The 22,672-nt window shown below is 43.7% G+C and overlaps 2 protein-coding genes across 2 annotated transcripts in view; both read left to right on the plus strand.

Annotated features, from left to right (window-relative positions):
• LOC136010079 (uncharacterized) overlaps positions 1-7,046 on the plus strand; it is a 45,016-nt gene extending 37,970 nt beyond the window's left edge. The window contains 5 exon segments of the mRNA XM_065670713.1: positions 555-673; positions 1,435-1,564; positions 1,837-1,948; positions 2,922-3,086; positions 6,886-7,046. Coding sequence (XP_065526785.1) covers positions 555-673; positions 1,435-1,564; positions 1,837-1,948; positions 2,922-3,086; positions 6,886-6,949 — 590 coding nt within the window. The 3' untranslated portion in view covers positions 6,950-7,046.
• A 3,379-nt stretch (positions 7,047-10,425) lies between these two features.
• Positions 10,426-22,157, plus strand: LOC136011310 (pancreatic triacylglycerol lipase-like). The gene is made up of 13 exons (XM_065672951.1): positions 10,426-10,439; positions 10,829-10,877; positions 11,651-11,805; positions 13,238-13,360; positions 15,154-15,288; positions 16,323-16,431; positions 17,522-17,641; positions 17,891-18,010; positions 19,454-19,572; positions 19,798-19,927; positions 20,111-20,222; positions 21,197-21,364; positions 22,056-22,157. Exons 2-13 carry the CDS (start codon positions 10,829-10,831, stop codon positions 22,117-22,119), a joined length of 1,404 nt encoding a protein of 467 aa, XP_065529023.1. The 5' UTR covers positions 10,426-10,439; the 3' UTR covers positions 22,120-22,157.
• The last annotated feature ends 515 nt before the right edge of the window (positions 22,158-22,672 follow it).

Genomic DNA, 22,672 nt, shown 5'->3' on the forward strand with positions numbered 1-22,672 from the left:
ACACAAAAAGACAGGGAACAGGGAACAACCCAGTCCAACAAACCCAGAGGCCCAGAAGGAGGTTTTCCAGGCTGACACAGGCTAGAGCCATGACCAGCATGGCAGCAGCATGACACCACCATCTTTAATTTCTTGCAGATGCTGCAAAGAGCCTCTGACCCTTCTACATCATAAATTAGGCAAAAGCACTCAATGTTTCCAGTGACTGTACATGCTTCACCTCTCCGCCTGCGACTTCTCTCTTCACAGGCTTTGGAGAGGTCAGCAGAAGGCTGGTGGAGTCTCCTTGCTCTGTTAAGCTCTTTAAAACTGTAATTAATGCCATTGTCTTAAAAGGGACTCTGGTGCCCTAGCAGATCAATGTATCCCACTTGAACTCTTGGGGTAACTGGCACACAGTTCTCTGGATAAACCTCAGGCAAAACATCAACTTCTCAAGACCACACTGCTGTTCTGTTCCATGCCTCAGCTGTTTCCATGGTGAAACAAGTGCCACCCTTGTACAGGGTAACAGGAGGTTATTTCACTGATGCTCATAAACTTTGTTCCCACAGATGCTACAGTCTTTGGAGGGTGCCATCACTCCCGCAGCCATGAGTATTATTTCAAAAGTATCCTCTATCCCACCGGATTCCGTGGATACCCCTGCAAAAGATATGATTCCTTTGATTCGGTAAGTATATCAGCCCAAGAACGGGTGTGGAATTTCTGTAAAGAAAATGATCCAGGTCTCTACACTCACAATAGGAACCAGTGTTCAGAAGACTTGGATACTGGTGACTGTGCTTCTCGTGGGGTGGTTTGGTAGGAAGAAGAGCACAGTGAGGCACAGCAGCTCCATCAGCTATTCCACTCTGGGAAATTAATCCCGAGGCACAGATGATATAACCGAAATGGGGGGGGGGAAATTTAAACCCCATGCAATTCTCACCCTAAACCTTTATGCAAAGAGCGCATAGGTTAGATATAGCTATCCTAGTAATTCCTGGCTGGAAGAAGAGACATTTGGAGCCTCCAAAATCGTTGACTGTTCTCCAATTTACACTTATTAGAGTATGTAAATGCATTTGTGAATGATGCTCCTTGTCTTCCCCTCCATATGGTGTTGCAATGTGAATGCAGGCAAGTTGCTTTCCACTAGAAAGGTAAAACTGGCTTATATATTGTCTTAGACTCTAGCTGAAAAATATTTGAACTGGGGAGTTTCAGACTGTCATGGACATGGCTATGGAACCTGCTCATTCTACACGCTGGTGTATGGCAGGGTGCAAGAGCTTCATCAGGTTTTGGTGGCAAGATATATCAACAACAAGATATATCAACATACAGCACTGCCACAGCTTTGCAAGATCAGAACAGCATCATCAGCCTTCATTTTGTCAGAGCTAGGATGAAAAAATACTCCTTATTAGCCAATGCTTTTATTTTCCCTAGGGAGACTGTTTCCCATGTCCAAAAGAGGGGTGCCCAATGATGGGGCACTACGCTGACAGATTTCCAGCCAAACTGGAGAGGGTAAACCAAAAGTATTTTTTAAACACAGGAGCAGACCCACCTTTTGCTGGTAAGTGGAGAAGGTTTGTTACAGTTGGTGTGTCTGAAAAGTGATTGCCTTAATGTAATTAACAGCCATGCTCCTATGGTGCTTCTATAAACAGCTGCCAACATCTCTGACAAAACCCACTACATTAGTTACTAATATTCATGCTCACTGAGTCTTTCATTTGCCAACACAAATTAATTCCAGTTAGGAAAAACAGAACTTTCCAGTAAACTAGTATTTTTAGGTATCTCATATCAATGAGAACCTAGTTTGTTTTGCTTTTCTTTATGCAGCTTGGAGACAAAAGGTACTTATCCAGCTGTCTGGTGCAAAGAAAACAAGAGGGGACATAAAACTAGTTTTCCATGATGCAGAGGGAAACACAAAAAAATATGAAATTGCCAGGTAAGAGAAATTAATATTTCCCTATAACATTTAATGCTGCTAACATTAGTCTACGCATTTTCCGCACATTTAAGCAGTGCAAAAACTTACTCCGGGTTACAAACATTCTGCTTAACATCAGATTATGAAAAGTTATGATTTAGAAAAGGTCCATGGATGGTTGCAAAAGGGAAATGGAAATCACTTCCTTTTCATAAGTTCTGTGTTTCTCTGAGTTACTCTTAGAAAAGAAACAAATGCTCATGTGTGGAATGCACACAATTCATATAGTGCTCACCCGTTTCACATGCACTTTAGCACAACCGCTCCCACACTAGCATGGCAACACACACATCAGCATACTCATTCCTTGCGCTGACAAGGTTTTGCTGTGCTGGTGACTTGCTGAATGATCTCATACAAGGCAATCCTATGCCCAGACTTACCAAATTTGCAAACTGGATACCTCCTTTCTCACTAGTAGATTTTAAAAGCCATCACTACTATATAAATGGCACATCTATATAAGATGGCCAGCAAACTTCATTCACAGCTCTTATTATCTCCCACTGACTACCAATGCAGCAGCTCCCACTGTCTTTCAAAACAAGTGTTTCCATGCATTCTCTTACCATCCTCTGTGTATGTGCAGACCAAAGCACCACAGAAGTGTCCAGCTCTTCCCTGAAGTCCTTCCCAAAAACCTTAGCTGAAGCTCTCCCTGCCAAGATAAGTGCAAAACACAACCCACACGGGTGCTAGAAGCAGCCCCTGCCTCACCCTTTGTTATTTCCCAGTGGTTTCTTGCCTCATGCCTATTTACTGTTTTCATCCTCTCCCTGTTCAGAGCATGACACCAGAGTTCTGGGCCTGCACTGTCACAAAGAACAGCAAAAGCGCAGATTTCTGTTGTAACAAACCTCATGGAGAATGATTTAGTTCAGCAGTCTCTACACCGGTAAACTTAGCATTGCTGTCTCCATTGTATTTGCAGTGGAGACCTCTCTGAAGACCAAGTTTATGCAAAATACCTTGATGTTGAAATTAACCCCAAAAAAACTACAGAAATTGAATTTCTCTGGAACAAAACCCTATTTACCCTTCTCTGGGCGAGACTGGGAGCAGAAACAGTCAATATAACTCATGGAGATGGACATAGGTAAGTATGGCCCTTTACAGCTCAGAAGCAATGAGCAAGGAGTGCAAAGCCTCTGTGAGATAGGATTGAAAAACAGTCTTAAATTGGACACAGTTTGCAATCAACAATGTGAATTTCAGGAACCACAAGGACAGGATACTACACTTTGGATGGAAAAATCAAATGTTCAAGAACAAACCTCTACAAACCTCAAGTAAAGGGCGTAATTTTCTGACAAGGAATAAAGCAGAGGAGAATCATAGAATAGTTAGGGTTGGAAAGGACCTTAAGATCATCTAATTCATAGGCATGGGCAGGGACACCTCACACTAAACCATGCCACACAAGGCTTTGTCCAACCTGGACTTGAACACCACCAGGGATGGAGCATTCACAACTTCCCTGGGCAACCCATGCCAGTGCCTCACCACCCTAACAGGAAAGAATTTCCTCCTTATATCCAATCTAAATTTCTCCTGTTTAAGTTTTAACCCATTACCCCTTGTACAGTCACTACAGTCCAAAATGAAAAGTCCCTCCCCAGCATCCCTGTAGGCCCCCTTCAGATACTGGAAGGCTGCTATGAGGTCCCCACGCAGCCTTCTCTTCTCCAGGCTGAACAGCCCCAACTTTCTCAGCCTGTCTTCATACAGGAGGTGCTCCAGTCCCCTGATCATCCTCGTGGCCTCCTCTGGACTTGTTCCAACAGTTCCATGTCCTTCTTATGTTGAGGACACCAGAACTGCACACAATACTCCAGGTGAGGTCTCACAAGAGCAGAGTACAGGGGCAGGATCACCTCCTTCGACCTGCTGGTCACGCTCCTTTTGATGCAGCCCAGGATACGGTTGGCTTTCTGGGCTGCGAGCGCACGCTGCAGCCGGCTCATGTTCATTTTCTCATTGACCAGCACCCCCAAGTCCTTCTCCTTGGGCTGCTCTCAATCTCGTCTTTGCCCAATCTGTAGCTGTGCCTGGGATTGCTTCGACCCAGGTGTAGGACTTTGCACTTGTCATGGTTAAACTTCATGAGGTTGGCATCAGCCCACCTCACAAGCGTGTCAAGGTCCCTCTGGATGGCATCCCTTCCCTCCAGCATATCAACCGAACCACACAGCTTGGTGTCATCGGCAAACTTGCTGAGGGCGCACTCAATCCCACTGTTCACGTCACCGACAAAGATGTTAAACAAGACCGGTCCCAACATGAACCCTGAGGGACACCACTTGTTACTGGTCTCCAGCCAGACATTGAGCCATTGACCACAAATCTGCGTGCGGCCATCCATCCAGTTCTTTATCCACTGAGTGGTCCATCAATCAAATTGATATCTCTCCAATTTAGAGACAAGGATGTTGTGTGGGACAGCGTCAAATGCTTTGCACAAGTCCAGGTAGATGACATCAACTGCTCTACCCCTGTCCATCAGTTCCGTAGCCCCAAATTGGTCAGGACACCAAATTGGTCAGGCAGGATTTCCCCTTAGTGAAGCCATGCTGGCTGTCACCAAGCACCTTGTTGTTTTTCATGTGCCTTAGCATGCCTTCCAGGAGAATCTGCTCCAAGAGTATGCCAGGCACACAGGTGAGACTGACTGGTCTCTAATTCCCCGGGTCTTCCATTTCCCCTTCTTGAAAATGGGGGTTATATTTCCCTTTTTCCAGTCGTCAGGAACTTCACCTGACTGCCATGATCTTTCAAATATGATGGCCAGTGGCTTAGCAACTTCATTTGCCAGCTCCTTCAGGACCCACGGATGGATTTCATCAGGTCCCATGTACCTGTGTATGTTCAGGTTCTTAAGATGGTCTCGAACCAGATCCTCTCCTACAGTTGGCCTAGGGTCTTCATTCTCACAGTCCCTGCATCTGCCTTCCAAGACATGGGTGTTTGCCAGTGAAGACCAAGGCAAAGAAATCATTCAGAACCTCAGCCTTCTCCAAATCCACGGAATCCACTTCTCCCAGTAGCTTCCAGAGGGGGTCCACGTTGTCCTTAGTATGTCTTTTATTTGCAATGTACCTATGGAATCCCTTCCTGTTATCTTTCACATCCCTAGCCAAGTTTAATTCTAACTGGGCCTTAGCTTTCCTAACCTGTTCCTTAGATTCCCGGACAACATTCCTGTATTTTTCCCAGGCCGCCTGTCCTTGCTTCCACCTTTTATAAGCCTCTTTTTTCCTTTGAATTTTCCTCAGCAGCTCCTTATCCATCCAAGGAGGTCTCCTGGCCCTCCTGCTGCACTTCCTTCTAGTTGGGATGCAGCACTCCTGAGCTTGTAGCAGGTGATCCTTGAATATCAACCAACAGTCTTGGGCCCCCCTGCCCTCCAGGGCTATATCCCATGGAACCTTACGAAGCAGGCTCCTGAAGAGTCCAGAGTATGTTCTCTTGAAGTCCAGGGCAGTGAGCTTGCTGCACACTCTTCTCGCTGTCCTCAGGATCTTGAATTCAACCATCTCATGATCATTGCATCCAAGGCTGCCCTGCAGCGTCACATTTCCAACCAGCCCTTCCCTGTTGGTGAGCACAAGGTCAAGCACGGCACCTCTCCTTGTCGGCTCCTCTATTACTTGCAGAAGGAAGTTGTGTTCCACACAATCAAGGAGCCTCCTGGATTGCTTGTGCCGGGCAGTACCGTCGCTCCAACAGATGTCAGGGTGGTTCAAGTCCACCATGAGAACAAGGGCCTGTGAGCGTGAGGCTGTTTCTATCTGTCTATAGAGCACTTCATCCACAGGGTCCTCTTGATCAGGCAGTCTATAACAGATCCCCACTGTAATGTCTCCTATTGATGTTTTCTCTTTAACCCTGACCCATAAACTCGCTATTGACTGCTCACCTGTCCCCAGAGAGAGTTCCATACTCTCCAGACTATCCCTAAGGTAAATAGCAACTTCCCCTCCCCATCTGCCAGCCCTGTCTTTTCTAAAGAGCCTGTAACCTTCCATTCCAACACTCCGGTCATAGGAGCCATCCCACCATGTTTCTGTGATGCCTGAATGTATGCTGTTCTGACAAAGCCAGACAATTACAACCCAAGATTAAGCAAGTCTCATTCCCAGGTGCATTACCTTGTTCTGTATAAAAGATCCAAGGAAGAATTATTTAAATAATTGGGGTCAAACTGTAACCAGAAGCAGGGTCTTTTTCAAGTTTGGGGAGTACACTTCAGGAGCAAGGCACACAGACTGAAGTCTACAGAACACCAAAAGAGACTTAGAAAACTTGATCTGCGTAGAGCAGCTGAGGGAAATGTGTTTCTCAATAAAAAGAAATGGCTGGAGAGGAGCATAAAAGCATGCATAAACTAACTGGGAAGTGATATCCACTGGGTTTAGGCCAAGGTCAAACTGATATATTTTAGAAGAGATAAAATACCGGTTAGATGTTAGGAAAAAAATATTCCTTATCATTTGGCATTGGCATGGATTATTTAGAGAAGCTGATTAAATCCCTTTCGCCGTGACCTCCTCAAAACAAGCTGTAAGGTTTTGATTGGGGCAATCCAGTAAAGCATCAAACCTAAACAAAGGCATCGTAACAAGACTTAACTTTTATCTAGAGTTCTATGTATTGAGATTAGTTTCGTTCATGTATTACAACTCAACATTACAACAGCTAGTCCTCAAAAGAAGGAAATTCACCTTGTTCCTGTTAATATGCAGATGCTACTGTTGTGTTCAGCAGGTGCTTAGGGAGGCCTAAGTGGGATTATGGATTGAACTAACAGCCCTCAAGGTGACAGCTGACAGCCTTGCATTTGCCTCTGGGGGAAAACAGATAAATAAATCTTGATTCAAGTGGTTTTTCCTTCCCAGGTCGACTTTCTGTGGCCGTGGAACTGTGACATATGGAGTTCCCCAGTTACTTACACCTTGCTAGATTACAACTGGTTCTGTGCACAGCAGCTGAGCAAACCATCAGTCCTGTGCATGGGGATGTTGATACACAAGGCTATTAAAGCAAAGCCCAAACTGTCTGTGGCTTCCTTTGTTTTTTTCAGTCCTTTGCAAACACACGTGTCGATGTTTTTCATGTTTGACCCAGTTTATTGTGCTTGTAACTCTGGAAGAAACTGGAGATCACATGCTAAAATCTATTTATAACATTGTACAGCCTTGCTCTACCACTGCCTCAAAGTAAGAGCTATTTCCCACCACACTGCACTGATAATTTGCCAGATTCTCTGTCTCTCAAACACTCTCAAGGCAGTACATTACCTCAGCACTTCCCTGTGGCTGGGAATGGTCCCAAATGCCTCCTTTACACAGTCTGTGCCATTGTGCAAAACTTTCCAGCCCCACACAAGAGCACTGCCCTCCAAAAGCACTCTGGGACGGGGCAGAAACAGAGCAAGACCAGGGCACTTCAGAACAGCCCTTTGTACACAGCACCTTCACAGAAGCAACAGGTGAAGGCAAACCTCAAGTGTTCCCTGCTTCAGAAGCTTGATCACAGCACCTGGCTACTGCTTAATTTCTAACACATACCTTTGCTCTGACCACTGGCAGCCTGGAGAGGAAGTAACTTTGAGTAACGCCAGGCTTTGCAGAACCTGAGATTGACTGTTTCCCGTTCAGAGGAGCACTACTGCAAAACTTGGCACGAGTGAGGCACCTGGAGCAGGGGATACTTTTCAAAGTATAAAAACAAAACTCTAAGTTAATGAATAAGAAGAAAGAGTTAATAAATTATTAACTCTTGTTTCCCCATGTTTGATAAGTACAAGCACTTCCGCAGATAAACTTCTAAGAAATAGGAGTAGAAATACAACATTAAGAACACCTACCTGGACTTCAGCAAGGCTTTTGACGCTGTCTCCCGTGACATTGTCATAGGCAAGCTCAGGAAGTGTGGGCTGGACGAGGGGACAGAGGTGGATTGAGAACTGGCTGAATGGAAGCTCTCAGAGGGTTGTGATCGGCAGCACACAGCCTGGTTGGAGACCTGTAACTGGCAGTGTCCTCCGAGAGTCAACAGTGGGCCCAGTATTCTTTCACTCGTTCATCAGTGACTTGGATGAAGGGCTGAAGGGATAAAGTGCCTCCTCAGCAAGTCTGCTGATGATATAGAACTCGGTGGAGTGGCTGATACCCAGGAGTGCTGTGCTGTCATTCGGAAGGATCTAGACAGGCGGGAGAGATGGGCAGAGATGAAAGTCAGAGGCAAGTGCAGGGTCCTGCACTTGGGGAGGAACAGTCGCATGCACCAGTACAGGCCGGGGGCTGACCTGCTGGAAAGTGGCTCTGCAGAGAGGGACCTGGGAGTCCTGGTGGACAAGTTGTCTCTGAGCCACCAGCACTGTGCCCATTTGGCCAAGAAGGACAATGCTGTCCTGGGTTGCATTGGAAGAGCATTGCCAGCAGGACGCAAGAGGATCCTCCCTCTTTATTGAGCCGTGGTGAGGCCTCCCCTGGAGTACTGTGTCCAGTTCTCTACAAGAGAGACCTGAGCTCCAGAAGCAAGTCCAGCAAAAGGATACTAGAATGATTGTCTAGAGCATCTCTTATGGGAGGAAAAGCTGAAGGGGCTGGTCCTTTTCACCCTACAGAAGAGAAGGCTCAGTGGGGATCTAACCAATGTGTATAAGTACCTGAAATGAGGGTGTCGAGAGGATGGGGCAGACTCTTCCCAGTGATGCCAGGCTACAGGACAGGAAGCAGCAGGCATAAAGCAAAACACAGGAGGTTCCACCTGAACATGAGGAAGAACTTTACTGTGTGGGTGAATGAGCATCGGAATAGGTTGCCCAGAGAAGCTCTGGAGTCTCCTTCCATGGACACAGTTCTGGGCAATGTGCTCTTAGTGACTGTGTGTGAGCAGAGGGGTTGGACCAGAATACCCTAAGTGATCCCTTCCAACCTCAACCATTCTGTGATTATTTACAAAGAGTACAGATTTACAAGTGGAACATTTTTTAACAAAAGAAACGTGAGCGTTGTGTCCTTGACAAACACTATCCAAGTCTATGGAATTCAGAGGGTAAGTAAACACATGTCTGAGGTTCAGCCAAGAGAAATCTGCAGTACAGAAAGTTCCCTGGGGACTTGACAGGTGGCAAGGGGAGCATGAACAATGCCACGAAGCACTGCACCATGTCCCAGGACAGAGCCAGGGCATCCTGCAGCACCAGAAATCCAGTCCTCTCCTCTGCCTGCTTCCTATTCCAGACTACAAGGACCAGAATGGCTCCTCCAGAGAGCAGCCTACATCGTACTGAGGGACATGCAGCCAAACACTAACCTTCTTCCCAAAGGAGAAGCAAGCAGCTGAAAGCCACCTGACCATGGCCTAAGGAATTGCCTAGCTGTTCAGTTTGCCATGACTTATTACTGTTGAATAAGAGCAGTCAAGTAACTATGGTAAAATCCTAACTCACATCTTTTCCAACAGCTCTTCATTTAAGAGGGAAAATCTGTTCCTCCCCTCATTTTGACAAGAGTTTAAACTTACCAGCGTACCAGGGCATGTAATGATTCTCCTTTATCACTGATACAAACATACCTTCCAACTAAAATGCTACTTCAAATAAGGATGGGAGCCCTGAGCTCTAAATTAGTACCAAGGGTGATTTTTAATAGAGAAAAAACCCACAAAACAAACCTTTAATACTACCTAAGAAATAAACCCCACTTGCATAGATAATTTCCACCATGCTTACTCTTGAGTCCATCACACAGAGGACGGCTTTCTCAGATCTTGGGTTACATGGGTAGTATAGAAGGGATCCAAAGGGGTAGACAATCATCCTTCTACATCTACTTATTTCAAGAAGGAAATGAAAGGGACACCACAGAAGGATCTGGCTCTTTCCCTATGGAGAGACTGCCAGGCCCACTAAGTCGTTTTCTTAAATGGATAAAGATTTGCCAGACTGTGTGGAGAAATGGGAATAAAAGACCCAGAAGCACAGGGCCATTCCACATACAGAGTCACTTGATGCAGGGCAAGGGAGGGAACTCAAAGACAACTATTAAATTCCCCAGTAGACCCCCCACATCCCAAGTACATGACACTAAAACCAAAAGCCTTCGCAGCCAAAATGAGGCCCTATATGCAATGACACAAAGATCCACCTAATTCTCTCAGTGTCCCACTCATGATGTGTTGCTGCCTGGGAACTGCCCTATCTCTGGAGCTCCAATCCTATTCTGGGCTCAAGCACACCAATTCAAGCAATCTATGCCCCTGGATTTTGGAATTTTACAGAGAAAACAGCCATTAGAGTTGTTTACCGGTTATCAATATACTATAATCTGAAACAAATACTCCTATCTTTCTGGAAACATTTCCAAGGATAAAGCAGACTATAAAAAAAACCACACAGAGTGCATGAAGCACGCACCAGTGCATGGAGATTCCAAGAGGCACCGTAAGTACTTCAGGATTTGGGGGGATTCTTTTACCTTGTCCGGTATACCGCTTCCCAAGGCACAGCAGCATAAAGGAGACGGCAGCTGTGACGGCAGTCACACAGGCATCCTTAGGCTAGTTTTAACATAACTACTATGTTTTTGATGGGAAGCATAGCTTCATTGGGCAAAAGTCATACTAGATTTAAGCTATGCTTTAATAGATTTAGAAGCCTCACAATCTCTAGCAGAGCAAGCCAACATAATGCTCATACATGGTGGTTATAGATATATCTTGCGGAGAAGATAGACACAGAACCCTTGAGAAAATTCAGCAACACAGAGCTAAGTGCACTTCCTAATCAAGTGGGTTAGCAGATACTACCTGCTTCTTCTTTTACTGTTCTAGATGCTTGGGATTTGGACACTTGCACTATGCCTGCTCAGCGCAGCAGAAGGTAAGCAAACAGGGCTATTATTTCTATAGCCTTTCTATGCTGCTGTACTTTGTGAGATGTCATTCTACACTACGGTGCCTTAAAACTTGCCAGTTGAGGTTACATGGGTCACTTTCCTGTAGAAGGATGGCGAGATGAGTGTGTGAGTGTTGTATGTCCTTTTCTCCACACTGGAAATCCCACCCTAGGAGTATGCAAAGAAATGTAGTGTTTTCTATCTCAGAGCAAAGCTATTGCTCTAACAAGGCTAGGAAGCTGGGTTTTGTCCTCTTCTTTAGTGATGGAAATGGAGAAAAAGTTGGTGGCATTGGGTGGAGGAAGTCTAATGATGGCGTAACTTCATATTCAGCAGAAGCGACCAGCTTGTACAGTATAAAACTTCCCATGTAGAGTGCAGTCAGCTGTTAAGCACAGTCTCAAGATATTGCTGATTATTTGCAGTATTTTGGCTTCTCAATAGGACAAACTCACCAGCTGTCTCTGTCTTAGGCAAAACAATAGCTGAGGAAAGATACCTAAAGGATAGTATAGGATACCCATGGAGGAACTGCACTGAATACTTTGTTGATGAGCAATAGGGTGGCTTCTTTCCTTGGGAAAAACTGCAGCCGTTGAAGATCTGAGAGAGGGAAACTACTTGTCTTTGTTCTCTGTACACCATAGGATGTTCAAGTAACTGAGAGATCTCCAGAGAAGAGATACTATGAGTTATGAGTAACCTGCTCCACTTCTTTGCTCATTCTTATATTCCTGATCTGATCTGTGTGCTACAGGTGCAGAAGTCTGCTTTGATAGGCTGGGATGTTTCTCAGACAGTATGCCATGGTCTGGAACTACAGAAAGACCAATCCAGAAGTTACCCTGGAGCCCAGAAAAGATAGATGCTCGCTTCCTCCTCTACACAAGAGAAAATCCTGATAGCTATCAAGTAAGAACTATTGCGGTTTAAACATTAATAAATCACATGCAAAAAAAGCGTAAATAAACACCAACCCCAGCTGTGCTGCTGGGAAGTGTTGGAAACCTCCACGTTATTCAAGAGACAGCTGTTCTCAGCTCCATAGCTGCGTCTCTGTAGCAGAACTCTCATGCTCCTCCAGCCCTCACAGAGCAGCATAGCCCATGTTTTCTGTATGACCACTGGGAAGTCGTGAGAAACTGTGCATGTCTGAATGACTGGGTAATTCTTTTCCAGAGATCAAAAGATGACACATTAAAAGTCAGGTCTTGGCTGCTATAAGACAGGTGTCAAAACCTGCTTTTCATCAATGACCTGGATGAGGGAACTGAGTGCACCCTCAGCAAGTTTGCTGATGACACAAAACTGGGAGGAGTGGCTGACACACCAGAGGACTGTGCTGCCATTCAGCGAGACCTGGACAGGCTGGAGAGTTGGGCGGGGAGAAACTGGATGAAATTTAACAAGGGCAAGTGTAGAGTCTTGCATCTGGGGAAGAACAACCCCATGTACCAGTACAGGTTGGGGGGTGACCTGCTGGAAAGTAGTGAAGGGGAAAGGGACCTGGGGGTCCTGGTGGATAGGAGGATGACCATGAGCCAGCAATGTGCTCTTGTGGCCAAGAAGGCAAATGGCATCTTAGGGTGCATTAGAAAGGGAGTGGTTAGTAGGTCAAGAGAGGTTCTCCTCCCCCTCTACTCAGCCTTGGTGAGGCCGCATCTGGAATATTGCGTCCAGTTCTGGGCCCCTCTGTTCAAGAAGGACAGGGAATTGCTTGAAGGAGTCCAGCGCAGAGCCACAAAGATGATTAAGGGAGTGGAACATCTCCCTTATGAGGAGAGGCTGAGGGAGCTGGGTCTCTTTAGCTTGCAAAAGAGGAGACTGAGGGGTGACCTCATCAATGTTTACAAATATGTGAAGGGTAGGTGTCAGGATGATGGAGCTAGGCTTTTTTCAGTGATATCCAGTGATAGGACAAGGGGCAATGGGTGTAAACTGGAGCATAGGAAGTTCCACGTTAACATCAGGAAGAACTTCTTTACTGTAAGAGTGACAGAGCACTGGAACAGGCTGCCCAGGGGGGTTGTGGAGTCTCCTACACTGGAGATATTCAAGGCCCGCCTGGACAAGTTCCTGTGTGATGTACTGTAGGTTACCCTGCTCTTGCAGGGGGGTTGGACTAGATGATCTTTTTAGGTCCCTTCCAACCCTTGGGATTCTGTGATTCTGTGATTCTGTGAATAGAAATACAGACCTTAAGCCATAGTCAGGTGAACGCTTACAAATGAGGTTAACATTGCATAACAGCACACACATAAAGCATAGTCCAGGTCTTTGCAATTTTGATAAACTATTTACAGAAAGCAGATTTAAATATTTGTTCATTTAATACCTACAACAGGAGATCTCTGCAGTTGGTTCCTCCATTAGCTACTCCAACTTTAAAACAAGCAGGTTAACCAGATTCATTGTCCACGGTTTCATAGACAATGGAGAAGAAAACTGGCTGTCAGACATGTGCAAGGTAGGTACCATAAAGTTCCTTAGTTTCCATTTATAAAAACATTCCTATAAACTGTCTGTTTTCTCTATTTCGAATCAATCTGTCTCATGGTACTTCTAATGATAAGGGCAGCAAAAGAAGACACATTTTCAAATCATTTGCACCTAGAATACGTACATGCACACCTTGAGGAGAAGCTCTCTGCTTTACTGATTTCTGTGCTAATTCCCCAAGTTATTTCTTAATCCTGTCCCCATACCAAGCTGCACTTCCTGTGGTCTTCTCAACAAGCTGTTTTCTGGTGGTCTTCTCAAATCCTGTAAACATGCTTTCTATTGCAGCTTCAGCTAATGAAAGGTACTAGTCATACAGCACAGAGCAAAACACCAGTTGATGGCACACGGCAGTTTTCAGAGAATACTTTTCAACTAACTATTCACACAACTACAGCTTTGTTTAAATTCTATATTCCTATTGTATTTATAAGACCGCTACGAGAATCAATGTGAAAGTCCACTGAAAGGTGTTTCACATTTATTGCATCCCCGCCCGTTATCTGCTTCTCTTTGACACAGGGTCAAAGAAAACAAATCTGAGAGTTTGTCAATGAAAAAGAGAATCTCTGTTGATTACCACTTTGTGAACACTGACGTGTGATTGTTGGATTTGTTAGTTAACTTTTTCAAAGTATCGGAAGCAGAGTGATGTTTTTTCAATTCCCAGTCTCCTATTTCCCACTCTTAAACCAGTTTTGGTTGTTTTTCAGAACCTCACAATCAACCAAATAGCTCACATTTTGCTTCAGCTAATCCCTTAACTCCATATGTTCAAGTTTCATGAGGACGTAGTAGGAGGCACGGGATAAATCTTCCCAATCTCTCTCTGTTACGATGGCCTGTGTTTTATCACAACACTCCAACTTTATCAAAAGTATGCTCTCTGAATCTCTTCAGGAAAGAGCGGAGCAAATGGGATTGTGCTTACGTCAGCCTCTTATGTGCATCTGTTATTTACTTTCCTTCCCATTAAGCAATAATCCTACCTGAACTTTTATTTGTACCACTTCTAACATAGACATAGACGCTTCTATTTCCCTTTTTGTTCTTTGCCACTTGTAAAGTGTTTTGGATGCTTTATAATATCTGACCATAAAGCAAAGAATGAATATATGAAAGCCGCTAAAGCAAAATACATTTAGCCAAACTCTCCAGCTCAGAGGAGAAAAGCAAAGCTTCGGATTCTGTGGCAGACAATAAAGTATCTGCCTGTGCACATGTATCCGCAAATACAGCCATGAATCTGAAATGAATATGTAGTGACACCAGCAATTTATGCACCCTCTTACAAAAAATGCAATTTTTCTTACAAATTTGCATCAGAAAAATACTCTAGCTTTTTTGTCATAAAAATGTAAGTTCTAATTAAATTACTTTTATATCACTTCAGTGAATCAGCACATGAGTAGAGCTCATTTCTCATTTTTAATGTTAATTTAAAGTTTGATTAACATTAAAAATTGAAAGGGTCAGTATTGTATTGATTGTTTTCCCTTCTGCAAAAAATACTGCTATGGGTATCTGAAACGATGGTGCGGTCATTACTGCAGCATACCGCCCTCTTTCAGTGTGGTCTGAGCACACATACGCCTGTGAGCAGGCACGACCACGTGCATATGCTAAGGTATTGGTTCTTAAAAAGTTCTCATACAAATTTGTGCAACATTTATGAGTGGAGCTGTTATGAGCAACATAAATCAATTCTAGACTTTATTTACTGAGGGGAGCTTTGTTTTCTACTTTTGTTTTACAAAACAGAGGATGCTCACTGTGGAAGATGTGAACTGCATCTGCATTGACTGGAAGAAAGGCTCAAGATGTCAGTACACCCAGGCATCAAACAATGTCCGCGTTGTGGGCGCCGAAATAGCTTACTTTGTGAACACCCTTATGGTAAGAAAATTCTGGCTGTAAAGCTATAGATAATGCTGATTGGAAAGAAATACGATTCAGGAACTTTTATGAATCTGAATGTAACCAGCAGGGAACATTTTCTGTTACTCAGCCATCATTTTAAGAGTTGTGCTAAAGCCTCTCTTTGTAAAGTTAGAGGACTACATAGCAACAGGAGGGTTTAGCCAACTTAGCGATATGAAGCTCTACAAGCTATCCCTATGGTACGGCCAGACAGTTCTTCCAGAGATGCTAAGTGTTGGGTAATTTTAAACAGGCAGAGATAATGGACACAGCAAACTGCCTTTTCAGAGAGACAAAACCAACCAAATAGGCTGGAGGACAACTGCTCACCTTGAGCAACAAAGAGGATCCACTCAGCCACCTCAGGGGGAAGTCCTTGTGGCACCTTCTGTAGGTTTAGACACAGTACAGATGACCCTTTTTACAGCCAGGTTCATACAGGAAATGATGCTTGGTTTGGCACCTTCTTTTAACCAAGGTGCTTTCAACACACACGTCCCATACAGGAACGATAAACTTCAGTAGATACTATGCTAGGTCGAGGAGTGCTCTGATCCATGTCTCACTCAATATGTCTGCATTGCAGCCACTGGATTACTGTCTCAAAAGGTTGAAGGCATCTCTCCTCTCATGCTCTCCTCCAGCTGCACATGGTGCTTGACCTGCCATGTCGAACTCAGAGTACCCGCCTGGCTGAGCCTTCCAAGCCAGATGAGCACCCTATGAATATTAATGGCTCTAGGTTGTAAAGGGAATACAAAGCCTCTCAGGACTCTGTTAACAGAGTTCTCTAGAATTTTATCAGCCTCCAAATGAGAGCAGCATCTGAATAAGGGGTTTTGAAAAAGCGATCTATTGTACCAAAACTGACAGACAGATGCTGAAATCCCATAGTTCCTTAGCCTATAGTCAGATTGAAAGCAGTTTTTACGACTTTTACAGCACCTTTTTACTCCTCCCTGTTGCTGATGAAAACAGAGGGAGTAATCTTTTATGTTCCATTTTCCCAGGACACATACGGATACTCTCCAGCCAATGTTCACATTATTGGTCACAGCCTTGGAGCACATGTGGCAGGCGAAGCTGGCAAGAGGCGCCCAGGCATTGGAAGAATTACTGGTAAGTCAGTGACTTAAGCCACAACTCATACTAAAGGCACCATTGCTTAAATAAGATGTTCCTGTTCATTCTCTCTCACTATCGTATCAGACTGTGGGCTGTAGTTTAGTAAAGGGCAATTTGGACGTTGTAGAACTTGGCCTCTTCTCACTGTACACTGAGGAGTGGTTCTATGGTAAGGGTTGGAAAGCAGTCAGTGCGACAATTATTTTGCTTGCATATATTTACACAGCTAAGGAAAGGCTCCATACAGCTAACAGAGCCAGAAGGCTCCTGCAGTACATCAGCTAGCTTGCTGATACGCATTAATGCTTGCTGCAATCTCTTCAGAGATTGATTTGGCCTGCTATATAGCAGCGCAGCTGATACACAACACCCACTGCTTGCAGGTCCCTCCAAAGCATGTTAGAAGCGGCACAATAGCGAGCAGTTAGTTTTGTACTGCTAACAAATATCATGTTCCAGAAAAGAATGGATTAAACCTGATGTTTCAGAAGCAGTAGGCTAAGCTTAACCGTCCTGATACATCACCCATTCTCACCTTGCTTTGCTATGTCTACATAAATTTTCATGTAGTAGAGTACATTAATAGTAATCATTCTCCCCCCCCACCCCAGCAAAATATCTGAAATTTCATTTCTTTTCTTAATAGTTGATACAGAGATAGGTATATTTATTGCATTATGAGTTCATTTATAAATAAGGTATTCCAGCAACCTCACAAAGCAGAGATGCCATTTCAAGTATTGTAAAACCTCCAATACTCTCCCAAAGAGAAAAACTGAAGAGGTATTACGAGCTAAACTTGTGGTCAAACCAATCTTTGTTCTTTCCAAGTACTGGAATTCAACATTGGTATAATTCAGTAAAATTTAATAGACCTCACACAAGTAATCCTTTCTGCTTCTTGGGACAAAAGCCACTTGATAAGAGAGAGCAGACAACATGGTCTTCTATATACTATACTACTTAGATATACGGAACCACAGACCACTATATACGTGATGATTCATTATATACAAGCATAGAGTGATACACAACAATGCGCCTATACCTCTTTATCTATACATAACAAGTTTTTTCCTTTCAGGACTGGACCCTGCTCAGCCTTACTTCCAAGGGACTCCTATTGAAGTCAGACTGGATAAAACTGATGCCGAGTTTGTTGATGTTATCCACACAGATACAGCTCCCACAATCCCCTACTTAGGTGAGTATTGAACAATACTGTAATCATTATTATTTATAATCATTATTTATGCCATGTGGCACTTCAGTATCCTAATAATTCATCAAGACTCACAAGACTCACTTGTGCTGTGCCACAGACGCAGAACAAATACACCATACTGGTCACTGAAACTTTGCATCCTAAAATACCAAGCACCAACAAACTTCAGCTATGGGTATGAAACAGTATTGACTGAAATGATGCTTACTCCTACTTTAAATGCTCCAGGTTTTGGCATGAGCCCAGCTATTGGACATCTTGACTTCTATCCAAACGGAGGAGTGGAAATGCCTGGCTGTGGAAAGAACGCTGTGTCACAGATCGTAGATCTTGATGGCATCTGGGAAGGTAAGTGTTGATTACATTACAAAGTCAGGGATAGATCACCCCTCACAATGTAAGCACTTCACTTTCCTTCATTCAAGTGTGTTGCATTAGCTTTTGGTGTGACCAGCAGCAATGACAGCTGCAGAGTGCAGTGAAACTGTTCATATGCTTAAACCACACTATTTTCCAGAGCTCTGTAAAAAATAAACAAGGCAAAGGGGCTTGCCTCTGGAAAATCTGCCTCCTCTGAAGTATCCAAGAGCAGAAACAAGTTACTGAAACCGTGCCAACAGTTTTGAAGGGTCTATAACAATATACTTCACTTTGTTTCTGTGCAGTTGCCCAGCAGCAATACTGGGTGGAGTAGGACCATGATGCTCACAGCTACTCCTGATGGGCTATCTTCAGCTGCAGCCTTTCTGAGATAGAGCAATTAATTAGCTTTTTATTACCTTTACAATCTGAGTTGCATTAAAGGAATGCCATTGTGTCTGTTTATAGCCCGCTAAAGAAAGATTGGCACGTAGCTGCTCAAATAGAGTTCTTTGCTGGTTTACAGGGCTCTAATAACAGCTCTAAGTATCAGAAAATGTTTACGTGTCTTTAGAAAGTTAAACTGCACCGAACATTAAAAAGAACCAACAAAACAAACAAGACTTCTGCTATAGAGATTTTGCAGTATTTTATCCAAGCTATTTTCTTACATCGCTGCAAACACCTGAAACTCTGGGAATCCACAAACTCACCTGAGATAACCAGCCTTTTCCTCCAGCTTTTATTCAGTGCAGTTGGAGGCATGACCTTTTCTTTCTTTCTTTTTTCTTATGCAGTAAACTCATTATCCATAATGGGGAATTAAAGCACAAAGAAATAAGCGTGCTGTATATAAACTTCTTTTTAACCTAAAGTCAGGCAAACAATGCAACAGAAAGGAAAATAATATATTCATTAGTTGAATTTTAAGATTCTCCCTTCCTTAAGCACTCCCCAAATAATAATAATAATAATTTTGTTTTGAAGTCCTCAGCTGGAGCAAATCAGCACTGCCCTAGGAAGTTCCCTCTTAAATACTTTTCATTTGGGTTTCCTTTGGTATGGTAATCCCACTGTTGTCTATAAAAGACCTGCTTCATGCCCTTCTCCTTTCTGTTCTGCACCTTGGCCAGATTGCCTGAATAAGTGTTTGGGAGGGTGAGGAGAGGGCAGGAGCTGAGCTGAGCTGGGCAGTCAGTCTCCACAAAGCATTTCAAGTCTGCATTTTATACCTGTTAAGTCAGTGACATTCCTTAGAGCATCAGTTCATTGCAAAAGCAAGCTTCAAACCTTATGTTTGATACTATAAGAATCAAGACAAGGCTTTTGAGGAGGAATGATGCATCCCAATGACACGGTAAGGGCTGTGCCAGTATCTTTCCCGAAATGGTAACGGAGTGAAAGATTTGACCTGGAAACATCTTTTTGCAGGAACTCGGGACTTCATGGCTTGCAATCACCTGAGGAGTTACAAGTATTACTCTGACAGTATTATCTACCCTGATGGATTCCTGGGCTATTCTTGTGCTTCATACGATGTTTTTGAATCCGTAAGTACCTCTCAAAGCCTCAGGATTTGAGGACTGTGTCAAAAATAGTGGCTCTTTCTTACTTAGACACCTGAAATCCAGTTCACTTACGCTAGTGTACACACAGAGTGGATCTGTAAGAGAAACAAATGTTGCAGTGATACAGGGCCACCTAAGTGGGAATGTTAAAAAGAAGTCCTTGGCTGGATGGATAACTTCATTAACGGATGTATTTGTTTTCGCTAGGGACGCTGCTTCCCATGCCCAGCAGAGGGCTGCCCCAATATGGGTCACTATGCAGACAGGTTCAAGGGGAATATTAACAGTGACTTCGTGAAACTTTACCTGAACACTGCAGAAGCCAAGGACTTTGCTCGTGAGTTTCCACTGCTTCCATTGCTACCTACTGCTTGTAAACAAACCTTCTTATTGCCCCGTTTTACAGTTAACGGGTGATCAGACCTTACAGCAGGGCAATAGCTGTTCATGCCAATACTTGATATTCTAGAGACCGCCTCTCCCTGGGTACAATCTAACTTACTGTATTTCTTCTATGCAGTTTGGAGGTACAAAGTAACTGTGACCCTCTCTGGAAAGAGTGCTGTGACAGGATACGTAAACATTGCCCTGTATGGAAGTGGTGGGAACACAAGACAGTACCAGATCGTCAAGTAAGTCAAAAATTGGAGAGAAAAGAAACTTATCTTCTAGAACATTCAATTCAGATTTCTGTTTAGATTGGTCTTACTTTAGAGGTCAAATTCGAACCTGATGTAAATGCAGAGGCAGTTCACTCGGGTGATTTGAAGGGAAAAGGCGAGAAGGCAGCATCTTGAACTCTTAGAATCCAACGTCACTTGTCTGCTGTCCCACCAAGGTCTTGCTGGACCTATGCTAGCAGAGTTGTGATCTTTCTGCCTTTCACAGCCTTCTAAAATGTTGCCGCCACAGCTGCTAAAGTTACCCCACCAGTTGCTATATGAAAGTCTACTTTTTGTTGCTCGTAACTTCACTTGCTTACACTAAATCATAGAATCAACCAGGTTGGAAAAGACCTTAAGATCATCAAGCCCAACTATTACCCCAGCTACTAGCTTGCCTCATGTGCTCTTGTTTATTTGTATTTTCCTGGTTTGTTTCAACTGAAATATCTGAAATCGGGAGAAGGCATTTAGATGTGGCATTTGGGTTTTATGCTGTTGGTTTTGTTTAGTGACAACTATGTCACTTCCACCTTTCCAAGAAAGACTTCACATCTTCAGGTATTGGCGATGCGCTGATCCCAGTTTGCAAGCATCCATGTGAGATCCAAGAACACGAGACAAGTCTCCCAGTATTGAACGCTTTCTGCCACTCTCTAGCTCTGTTGTAAGCTCCACCTTCTTCTCAGGGATCACCTTGTAGCAGAGTCTTCACTGGGAGGTGTGACTGTAGCATCTGAGGCCTTTGCTGCTTCTGACAAACACTGATTTGGGATGAATTATGTTGGAAAACTGGGAATAATGTTGTTACCATGTTATAAGCTAAATATTGGTTTTCTACTAACTCTCTACCCCCTTGCTATCACAGCCAATCAGTTGACAGAAGTGGTGATGAATATTAAATCCTAACATGCCTCACATCCATAAAATGTTCGTTTTCACAGGGGAACCCTCAAACCAGACAACACTTACACAGCCTACATTGATGCAGAACTTAAACTTGGAACAGTTACAAAGGTTAAATTCCTCTGGAACAACAATGTGATAAACCCAACTCTTCCTAAACTAGGAGCTGCAACGGTTGTAGTACAGTCTGGAGAAGACAGAAAAGAGTAAGTACATCCATTGTGAAAATCTTGAGAGTTATTTGGGAAGATAGGTGACAAAATTACATGCAGGGTTATCGGCATCATTCTTTCCAAGCTCCTACGGACCACGGGGACTGGTTAGTTGTGTGTGAGCTTGTGCTAACATGTCTGATTCACAGCCGGCTGGAACAGCAGATGTTTTTCATTGTTATTGGTGGCCCTGAGATCATGATTGATGAAAGAGGACCATGATAATAAACCCACCCTTCCAATGAACAAGACTAATACTGATTTTTCTAGACTTTGTGGAATAGGCTGGGATGTTCAGAGTACAGAAGTGTAATTTATTGATCTAGATTCACCCATTTTCCTGAGCTTTCTAAAACAAACTCCTTCATTTGCTGGATCAGCTATTTTATCCACCCCATGATTTGGTATCTAGAAGAGGAGGCACAGTACGTTTTTAACCCATATACAAACTCATACTTAAATGCCATCACTCAAAAGACAACATGGGAGATGGAAACAGTTTCAAGCAAAGCTAAATGATTACAGCCCAGTAGCATCGCCTTTAAGCAGAGACCCGAGGGCCAGCTGTAGTTCCCATTCTGTTCTATTGTGTCAAATGACAAATCAGGTTGTCTGATATTGAAACCAAATCAATTTGTATAATTTCAACAACTCAAGGTGCTTATATTGTACTTTTTTCTTTCAGATACCGTTTCTGTGGTTACGAGACTGTTAGAGAGGATGTTCTGCTGACTCTTACTGCTTGCTAAAAGCACATATGAATACCCCAAACCTTGATACCAATAAAAGCTAGCACGTATAAAACTCTGGTGTCTGCAGTCATTGAACTTACAGTCCTGGTGGTGTCTGCTGGGGTGTTTTGCAGCTTTGGGTGGTGGGGGTGAAGCCTGTGGATACCTCTCTATAGAGAGAAGTATGAAATAGTTTTGGGAGTGAATAAGCTGAAACCTGTTGAAAAATTCCCCTGATTTCAGCCAAATTCAATTTCAAACTAATTTCAGACAAGAGGAGGGAAGGGGGCAAGTATCCAGATAGTAGCTCCTGGGCAGTACCAGGAGGAAGCAGACTTGCTTGTGACTAGGAGAGTATTAAGGAAGCTGATGTTCCTAATCAAACTGAAGGCTAAGCCCAGAATTACCATGAGATGAAGATGAAACAGAGATAGGAGAGCAAGTGGTTACAAATGAGGACAGAAATTAATTTTAATTACCTCCAAGAGATGGGAAGTGAAGGTGATGGAGATCTGGTGATGTGTTTTGGTGTGTTACTGCTGAACAAAGCTTGTACCATAAGAGCTGGGCA

This window comes from Lathamus discolor, chromosome 3 (genome assembly GCF_037157495.1).
Source record: "Lathamus discolor isolate bLatDis1 chromosome 3, bLatDis1.hap1, whole genome shotgun sequence".
Taxonomy (NCBI): Eukaryota; Metazoa; Chordata; class Aves; order Psittaciformes; family Psittacidae; genus Lathamus; species Lathamus discolor.

Excerpts from the sequence above, each read along its gene's own strand:
- LOC136011310 (XM_065672951.1), top strand. The coding sequence starts at position 10,829 with ATGCTTGGGATTTGGACACTTGCACTATGCCTGCTCAGCGCAGCAGAA. Across the intron at positions 17,642-17,890 it reads TCCCACAATCCCCTACTTAG|GTTTTGGCATGAGCCCAGCT; the intron begins GTGAGTATTGAA and ends TAAATGCTCCAG. Across the intron at positions 19,573-19,797 it reads CATACGATGTTTTTGAATCC|GGACGCTGCTTCCCATGCCC; the intron begins GTAAGTACCTCT and ends TGTTTTCGCTAG.